General features: G+C 34.5%; 1 protein-coding gene across 4 annotated transcripts; it reads right to left on the reverse strand.

Moving 5' to 3' along the window:
• Positions 1-9,872, reverse strand: LOC123710152 (ankyrin repeat and zinc finger domain-containing protein 1-like). 4 transcript variants are annotated; one of them, XM_045661884.1, is made up of 12 exons: positions 9,714-9,872; positions 9,508-9,634; positions 8,930-9,139; positions 8,544-8,704; positions 5,607-5,885; positions 5,266-5,488; positions 4,747-4,959; positions 3,707-3,927; positions 2,533-2,690; positions 2,169-2,310; positions 1,476-1,628; positions 1-162 (listed from the first exon to the last, which is right to left on the reverse strand). In XM_045661884.1, the coding sequence occupies exons 2-12, from the start codon at positions 9,629-9,631 to the stop codon at positions 22-24; spliced, it is 2,025 nt and encodes a 674-aa protein (XP_045517840.1). In that variant the 5' UTR covers positions 9,632-9,634; positions 9,714-9,872; the 3' UTR covers positions 1-21. The 4 variants fall into 4 exon arrangements, with proteins under 4 accessions (XP_045517840.1, XP_045517843.1, XP_045517841.1 ...); XM_045661887.1 differs by having other exon boundaries at positions 4,861-4,959; positions 9,508-9,872; XM_045661885.1 differs by having other exon boundaries at positions 4,780-4,959; positions 9,508-9,872.
• Between the last annotated feature and the right edge of the window lie 229 nt (positions 9,873-10,101).

Here is a 10,101-nt window from a genome sequence, read left to right on the forward strand (position 1 = left end):
CTATGTAAAATATATATTTTTTCAAGCACTTTTATGTAGAGGTCTCACGTTTCTGTGATTCTGAAGGCACTTGACTGTACAAAACTTGTATGAGTCATACTCAAAGGGCACTTTTGGTAGATTCGAAGCACAGAGGAAACATCTTGGCACCTCAGCTTTGACCTGTTAAAAAAACCTAAGTCTATCATCATATTTAAGACAAAAAATACTTACACTAAGCTACGAACAATACGCTAAGAAAAGCGATAAACCATCATTGTTTTTTTTTAAATGTACAATGTAAACTCCGTGTGACGTCCCTACATTTATTATTATAACAACGAAATAAAAATTATTTATTATTACTATTTAACAACGTAAAGCGTCGAAATCAATTGGCTTTGGTTGGTTTAGATTGTCTTCCATACAAGCATATAGCAATAGCATTACACCTACTCCCAATAACGACCTTTATTATCCTAGCCCGCAATAAACTCAACTGTCGTCATCATGCATACGAACTTTCTAAGAAATTCGTTCATTGTTTACAAATTGGGATTGCTTACAATCTAGACGTTTAGACTACATGTTTAGACTGTGGTTGACCATGACTAAAAAGTATGAGTCATGTATTATCTATACGTTTATCTTCTCTCGATTTAACGACAAATCTGTAACGCCATAAATTTACCTAATAATTGGCTTAATATCGCCAAACTTAGGCCTTGGGTAACAATACTTTAAAACAGATAATGCCAGTGTGTCAAATTAACTAATGCAAACTATAAAAAAAAATATAACTCAATGGCGCTACAACCTTTTCTTTTTTAGGTCTGGGCCTCGGATTTCTGTATCTGTTTCATGATCATTTGTTAATCTAATAGGCAAGCAGGTGATCAGCCTTCTGTGCCTGGGTCGGACTTATTGGGTCTTAGGTAAGCCGGTTTCCTCACGATGTTTTCGGATATCGGGATAGAACCTACGACCTCAGGGATGAGAGTCGCACGCTGAAGCCAATAGGCCAACACTGCTCTAACTCAAACCATAGATGGCGCAATTATCAGTAATGGTCATATTAATAATGAGTGTTTATTCAAAAATTAAAGAATCGCAATTAATCTAAAACATTCAAGGTACCAGATAAATTTGTTTTCAAATTATTTTTAGATTAGCTATTCTCTAATTTTTGGACTGGTCTTTCATGGTATAGTTTGTCGTCGTGGGTCATGTCGTGATTAATTTACCTATCTAATTACGACATTGAGAACACAAGGTCGTGTATTGATATAGGTCACACGTTCAAATCCGGATCGGAGGACCAAAATGTATAATTTGACAAATGACAGATTTTACTCAAAAATTCCATTCGCGTGAAACAGAATTCTAATCATTCGTACCTTATACAGTAAGTTATAAAACTAAGATAATCTAGGCAAACAGAAACGTAGGTTTGTACTTACAATATCAAGAAAGAAAAGAAAAAAATATCGAAATACCTTCTGGGCGTCCGTTAAATGTAAGAAGTGATTAGTCTTATTCTTCTCCACTTGTTTCTCTTTCTCTCTTAATCTCTTCGCGCGTTTCTGTTGTAACTTCTTCTCTTTCTCAATCTCTAACATTTCAGGTGTTAACGGACCCGGTATTTGTGACTGCAATTAAGGAATGTTATATTTTTATAATACATAACGAATAACAGCATTCGCTACCTCGATCAAATAGCAAATTATAAAACAATTGTATAAGAATTATTCGAAAAGATTGGACTCCAATGAAAAGATAGAATTTCACTAACAGCACTCATGAATTTATTCAAAATATAATTAATGAACTCTAACGAAGAACGAGTTTTTTAACATAATAGTAGATATACCATAAAAATAGTAATAAAGCGAAATCTTGTCAAGCGATCTTTAAGCTCATATTTTCCCAAGATCCGCCCTTGAAAATTTCAGGAATTATTATAGTCCATTGAAAAATAAATATTTAATATGGAAAATAAGATACAGGTATCAATTATTGATAACTTCTGTACTTGAATCGCAAGATATGTTTAGATTTGTACAAGAAATTACCTTCTTTGATCTCAGACTGACTTATCTTTTTCACCGCTCTACAATTGTCCATGAAAATATTATGAATTTAATGAAGCGCTTCGACCATTTTGTTAAACAATCAAAATATTATAATACCTTATTGTAATTATATTTTTCGGGATATTGAGCCTGGAACAATCTGAATGCGACTCGAGTATCGTGATGGGGTGTCGCTGCGTATGGAGTTTGAAGCTGATGATTCTTTATACACGGGTCTCCACCGGCTGTCAGGATTTGACTAAAAGATTTTTGATACAAAATAAAAACTATAAAGATATCAATTACTAATCAAAACTTAAAGTAAACAAATCAAAAAAATAAATCTTTTGTTTTCTTTACTTTAATTTTATTTCCTTCCGTCCGTAGACGAAAACCAGTGAATTGATAAGAAATAAATGAATATATCCTTTTATTAAAATATAAAATTTCCCTCAGAAAATCGACCAGCTACATAACTTACGTAACCATATCTGGTTTGGCAGCGATGGCAGCCTTATGAAGGGCTGTGTTGCCATCAGTCGGATCTTGAGTGTTACACGCCTCTTCTAAATCACCTTCCCAAGTCTCAATTATTGTCTCTAGTGAATTCTGTTCATTGCCAGATATTGCTTTCCACATCTGAAATTAAAATATGTATTTAAGTGTTACAAATACTCATCAAGTTTTTTCGTTAAAGAGTTACGTGCATTTTATAACAGACTGAGTAAAAGAAAAAAATGAGAATTATATTTTTTGTTTGGCATCTCTTTAAGTGAGGGCAGACAATTTGACTATGGTAAAACACAGTACAAGTAATAATTGTGTAATTTATTTTTAGAAAATGGCGAGCAATCCGGCGATTGAGCCGATGGATGCTCGTGAGTACTACTTATTACTAGTTGGAACTGAATCCGGGTATATATTAATTATTTCCCGCTGTGATTCATCTTGATACTATGTATTTGCGTGTAGTTCCCACAGTAATATGCATGCTCCTTTTACCATTCCTATTGCTGATAGGGATGCATTTGTTTTTCGTATTTTTATGCATATTTTTTATTATTATAATTAATAATGATAATAAACTTCTTTATTTCTCTCATATAATATTACAGTTAAGAAGGTATTGGGAGACTGGATCCCAAGCTAGTTAAGAACCTGTGATATGGATAACCAGGCTTCCATTACACAATAAAGTCATACTGAGTCATAACAACAAAACAGTCAACAGAAATAAGGTTAACTGAAATTAATTTATAATATATACGATTAATTTATTTTTGGATTTGTGTGCGTGTATGTTAGGATGTGTATACGTGTATGTGAGAGGGTGTGAGTGTTAGTGAGTGTGTGTGAGAGGGAGTGGGAGTCTATGTATTAATGTGTATGTATATGTGTGGGTACGTAAAGAGGCATGATTTTATGGTTTCTTACAAGCATTTTGGAGAAAAGCATGACCAAATCAACTTGAGAACTGGGAGTAAATCTTAATTTAAAGAAATTTTTTGACGTATGAATATTTTATTGAACTTTGTCAATATTAAACACGTTCAAACTTTTATGCAAGATATATCAGAAAATTTAGACATCGCTTCCCGCTTTGTACCTATAATATTCATAAATGTAAAGAATATACTTTGTAAGTTATTGCAAACCTTTTTAACATTTGCTGGTATTTTAACTACAACTTTTTTCAGCTTCTCTTGTTTCTCCTCTGGTTTCTTTTTCTTCTTCTTCTTTGCCTTCTTTTCTTCTAATACGCCTTGTTCGCTACAGGAGCTGCGCGCACTGATTGAATTGTTGTCAATAATCAGGTCCTTACGAGAATTCGTTAGAACACCTTTCGAGCTTTGTTCCGATAGCGCTTTTATCCAACCTATACAAAAAAATGTGTTCGTGTAGTAGTGTACACACGTAAGAAGTGAAACTTCTTTATGACGTTATTTTTTTAAATAATGATCTACTATATGCAACTTTACTGAAATCGGTTAAATAAAATTAAATTAGATTTAGTTTAACATTAGGCTTTTATTATCATAGACATGAATACAAATAATACAATTATTTCATTTTACTTTATGACTACTAAAATGATTACAGAATTTCATGAATTGTTATATAATTATTACTATCATTGTTATCGTTATTATATATTTTTGACATTAATGGCTTCGAATCTCTTCGAATCAACCGTGGTAGGGACAAAAAAAGATGGCACCTTACGGAAAAATGTGACGCGTAACCCCAAAACGTGACGGTATTTTTTTCCAACGCCGATAAAGAAGTTTCATTTCAATTAATCCATATGATATTGATCTAATAGTCGAATTGAAGTCCGTAAATAAATTCTACAATAATGTACTTTATATTACACACTACAAAAAAAACACTTGCTACGTATCTCAAACAAAACTATATTATTTATGGTGTCGCTACTAAAAAGCTTTATTTTTCTTTTCATCGAGAATAAACCCAGATTAAATTATATGCGAAAGCCGTTATAAATCTTTACATACATATGAACAAAATGAACAAATAAACAGTTTTTAATACAGTGAATATTTTATTATATTAGCGAAAAATTAATTTATTAAAGTAACATAACGTACTAAACGAGATTTTCAAAAAAAATAAGTAAAATAAAAAATTAAAACTAGGCATCACACCACCACCGATCAAAAAAGCAATTTCATACCTACTGGAGTTTCTGAATCAATGAAACACGGACCTTCGTCTTCACTAGACATCATCTGAGTTGGGAGCTCCCGAGGAATTCGTTCCCTTGATTTCGCCCTATCTATAGGCTTTCCTGGACTCTTTTGCGGCTTTTTGGTAACTGTCGAGTCGGTTGTCTTTGAAGTCTTGCCGGACGCCGCTATAAGCGCTTTTTGGAACAATTCCATGGTCTCTGGAAAGTGCATTATAGTATATATAACCTAATAAACATACAACAATACTTATAATTACATTAAAATAACATTATTATAGAATTCCTACTTAACTTTCTTTATAAAGCTAATTTTTCAATTTTGTTTTTTTTGTTCCCTCTAGCTTTTCTTTTTTCCAAGAAATCCAAAGACTAGTTCCATATTCTAATTAAGATGGACTAATATTAGGGAAGTACCTCATTTTTATGTTTATAGTAATTAAAAAAAAATAAAACTGTGTTTTTTTTACTTTGATATTAGCCAACAACATGTGTTACTGAACTTACGATACACCTCAATACTGGCAACTGTGTCGTGGACTCTCTTGACCTCTTTATATGTTGGTTTCCGAGTTGGAAAAGGCAAAGCCCGAACCCTTAGGTCCTCTCTCTTAAGCGGTGAATTCTTGCCAAATAACGCTGCTTGATTAGTCGAGCCCACAGCCCTGTATAGGACTAGAGAACAACCTATTAAGTCTTCTGACCAGCTCGCTATTATTTCTTGCACATGCTGAAATGCGAAATTTATGAATTTCACAAATATTTTTTGATATGGGGTAGTGAGGTATTATCAGAGGTAAAACAAAATTGTTTATTTGTTCTGTATAAATAAAAGACAAGGAATGTACCTCCAAGAACTGGGCTTGATTATACCGCCTCAAACTTGCTCCAGCAGATCTAGGCATATTCCCATGCTGATCTCTAGCACTTTGTGCTTGACCCTGCCCGCGTCTAGTAACGTACGAATGGTGTGTTTTATGGACAACTGGAACAGCCGCAGAGAAGATAGCCCCAGCAAAATGTCCACCAGATACCATCAATACGGCCCAGCGCTGGTATCCTGGTATTGTTAGACGTTGACACCGCTCTATCCAGGCATAGCCTTCTCCATCAGTGGACAACTCTTCCTAAAACAAATTTCCAATGTGTATAGCTTTTATGTTATCAATGTTATGTGCTTTCTTCCAATTTTTTTTACCCTCTCTGATAAACCCAGTATAATATAATTATATTTATTGCGCAATCGTGTGTGCGCAAAGTGTCTATTTAAAATACAACTTAGGAAAGTAACAGAACATCAGTACATAGAAAAAATGGGAATACGCCCAATTACATTTTTTTTTTAACTTTTTCATTATTTTGAATTTGAAACACGTATATTATTTAAAAACTTCTTTGAATTTGCGCCATTTAACATATTTTTTCGTGTTCATTTTCAAATTACAATATCGAATGGGTTGTTAAATAAAATAGGATAGCAGTGATCGTGGCTAGTTCACAAAGTGGGTATGAAGCCGTCGGTCATATACCAGACCAGGAACCAGCCAGCCTAAAAGATTGGTATCAGTCATATATTCGTATATCGTACTATCAACAGATACAACAATAGTCGTCGTCTATCAAGACCGACCAGAAATGATCGGGGCGGAGGCGTGCTGTTAGAACTACAAAGGCTGTTAATGCTGTAAAAGCTAGAATTCGTCGAAACCCCATTAGGTAGCAAAAAATCTTATCGCGAGAAATGAAGACTCCGTCGCATATTATAAAACAAGACCTGAAGCTCGGTACTCATGGTGGATATGTACAGGACATGCTCTAAATAAATCTTTATAATTAAAGAGAGTGGATCAAAACGCCTTCCACTATACGTAGGTGAAAAGCACAGAAATATCCTCTTTACCGATGAAAATTAAATGACATTACGAAAACATTACGAAAACACTACAGTAAGCAAAATGATAAAGTGTACGCTCGAGTTAAAACTTCTCAGCAGAAATCTGCACCTGGCCACAAGGCTTAAACCAATGCTCCGGACTTTATAAGAGCTGAAGACTGGCTCATCTAGCTCGGACCTCAATCCTTTAGACTTTTATGGTCAGTTTAAGAGGAAATGGCCTGCTCTTAACGACACGGCGACATTGAGTCTCTTAAAAAATCTTTGGAGCAAGCAGTGGCGTAAATCCATAGACTCATGGCCAAACAGATTAAAGGTCTGTATAACAGCCAAAGGTGGCCAATTCGAATATTTTTTTTGTTGGTGAAACTTTAATAAATTTACGTACAAATTTTAATAATATTACATTGCTTCTTTAAAGAAAATGCATTTTCATGTGTAAGAGAACTTATGGCTGGACTGGGTACAACATCCTGGGGTAATTCCACATACTGATAGTTAGTGAGGATCATCATTATAGCCACATCTGAAAGCAAAATGTTAGTGATGGTTGGGGGTGAGCTCTGAGAGACAGTTATCTCTGGACTATACCAAGGGGATGCATTATCGCCCGTGCTCATTAACTTGGTTTTAGAACACGTCTTAACGAAAGCCGATGCCAAACGGAGTAAAACTAGGTGGGGTTCATAAGGTGGTGGACTATGCCGACTATCAAGCCCTTTTAGGAGATAACGGTGGAGTCCGGGAGATCGCTAGTGTTGAAAGTAGAAATGCGATAAGTCGGACCAAGAAAACACCGAAAAAACAAGAATACTACATATGAAGGAACTGCTCAATTTCGGTATTTGGGTTTCACCGTAAAAGCTGCCACAGTAGAGAAGACGAAATTGAAATCCGCATTAAAAATATTATTCGATGCAAGTGCAGCCCTGCATAAGATCTTAGTATCCAAGCCTCTCAGCAGAAACACAAAAAATCGTATATACTATACTGTATACTGTTCACGAATATCAGTGCAATTAAAATTTTATACAATGCGCTAGTGAGAAGTCACTTGGAGTGCAATGCCATGGTGTGGGCCCCTATGAGGCTAAATACAGTCTCATGTTAGAGCGAATACAAAACAAATTCACTCGCTGCCTCCACAAGAGACTGCATGGAGTGTATCCTTTTATCCGTTTATGTACCCGACCCTAAGTGTTCTGGGTATGGTGGGTTGCGACCACCTACGCCTCAGAAGAGAGCTAGCTGTGTCTGTGTATTTATTTAAGATACTTCAGTTCGGGTTCATAAGCTGCATATAATGGAGACTGGGTCTCGGGTATAAAGTAGAAACCTGAGGCTTTCTGAGACCATACAAATAATCAACAAAATTTCTATTGAGGTAGACCTATTTTTTGTACACTGGCCCAGTTCACAAGAGTCGGGGCGACAGGAAGTCCGAAAAAATGCCGTAATAGAAGAGTTGGTAGCCAAGCCCAACATTATAGGCGAATACAAGGTCCATTGATTACGTTGGCACCTTGAGCGCCTGGGCCAAGATCGGGCGGTGTAGAAGACTTACCAAAGCCCGCCTAGTGGTCTCTAGTAAAACGTTACGATGCGTTCCATGCGGGGCGGGGATTTAATGAAATTTGAATTACGCGTTATTGTTAATATTATTTTCAACTTTCCAGTACTTTACACCATATAATGGTAAGTTTTAGGTATAAAAAGTCACTGGGTACAGAAAAGGTTACGTAATACTTTCGTGACGTAATACTTGAACGCTCCCTAACCCATGAGAATATTTGCATTTAAGACAGTACAGTACAGAAATATCACACAAACAAATTTATGAAGTCAATCAGTAGATCAATGCTTGCAAAAACTAAATGCAAATTGAACCAACCTTTTTATGATGCAATATACATCGATATACACAATAAACTTGTCCAGCTTGGTTGGTAAAAAATGCTTTACAATGTCTTGTTGCTGCTGCAAACAGATCACTAGCTGGTTTTGAGTTTGTACTTTCAGTTTCGGAATCACTGCCTGATACACTGGAGTCATCTAAAACATTTAAAGAACTCATTAAATACAATGGCCAGTTTTTTTGGTATTTAACTATATTTTAATCTTAAATTACTTTAAATAGAAAGCACTATAAACCTTACATTAAGAAAATATTAGTATAGACAAACAAGTTCTTACACTGCACATGTCTTTTAATAAATACATTAACACTTTTTTTTCTGTGTACCTACTTATATACATTATGGTAATCAGTAACTCTACCTTGCCGTGAATTAAACTGTCCAAGTGTCAATGCAGACTTTCCAAATAACTTCCTCTTCAAGTTATGAGTATGCCAGTGATTTTTATAATGTGCAGTCTGCTGGGCTCTCGTCTCAAATGGACCAACACCACAACATGAACAACAGTTCCCATCACTAGCTCCATTTATAGTTAAGGCATTGAGACGCTTTAAAACACTCTGTTCATCAACTGAAAATTTCATAACATTTATCAATAATTAATATTATCACTAGTGACTAATAATTGTGAGAAAAAACTTTTTTAATGGATTTAAGCTATGTAATAAGTATATATATAAGTATATAAGTATTATAAACTTATAATTATTTTACATAATTTTATTTTTTTCTTATATTATAAGCTATATCTCTTTCTTACACTAAAAATAGAATACAAAACCAAACTTTAACCCTCAGATTAGACTTACACTTATACACTAAGTATAAATCTTGATTGAATCATACCCTGTCTCTTGGAAAAGTATACTGAAGTGAAATAAGAATCAATAGTTACATATATGTCACCCTCCATATATAATACTCAAGATAATCCCTTACCAATTTGGTGTGACTCTGTTATCATGCATGCTGCTACCTGTATGCCTTTAAGTAACTTTTCGTAATCGTCTAAATCAAAGACTCGGACTGTTTTTGGCTTTATTAAATCTGTTTTAGAAGACATTTTCTATAAAATTACATCACTTTATTTAAATAAACTTAAATTTTTTGGACAATATATTATGCAATGCAATAATTGAACACACAGTTATTTAACTAATCTAGGTCGTATTGTACGTTCCCTGTGTTCTGCTGAGGTCTTTTAACTTTTCATTAAATAATGTCCCAAAATTTTTACACATCACCTTTCCCCTCCCCATAACATAACCTACGCTAAGTTAGATACTAAAATGAGCAACATTACTTTATAGTATACACACAACAATTGACAACTGGCATTTTTTGATAGTTAGCTTTATTAAATTAAATGTCATATGATTTTCATGTACGACAACCACTCCAGACAAGTCTTTAAAAACCAACGTCAAGTCTGTGGGCAATGATGCCAGACTAGGAGAAATCGTCTCAAAATTTAGGGAGTTTTATAGCCTATGGGGAAAATTTATCAAGACCAAATTTTTGAAAGTATATTAG

The sequence above is a fragment of the Pieris brassicae genome, chromosome 5 (genome assembly GCF_905147105.1).
Source record: "Pieris brassicae chromosome 5, ilPieBrab1.1, whole genome shotgun sequence".
Lineage (NCBI taxonomy): Eukaryota > Metazoa > Arthropoda > Insecta > Lepidoptera > Pieridae > Pieris > Pieris brassicae.

Excerpts from the sequence above, each read along its gene's own strand:
- LOC123710152 (XM_045661884.1), bottom strand. The coding sequence starts at position 9,631 with ATGTCTTCTAAAACAGATTTAATAAAGCCAAAAACAGTCCGAGTCTTT. Across the intron at positions 3,928-4,746 it reads TGATTCAGAAACTCCAGTAG|GTTGGATAAAAGCGCTATCG; the intron begins GTATGAAATTGC and ends TTTTTTGTATAG. Across the intron at positions 163-1,475 it reads ATTTAACGGACGCCCAGAAG|GTCAAAGCTGAGGTGCCAAG; the intron begins GTATTTCGATAT and ends TTTTTTTAACAG.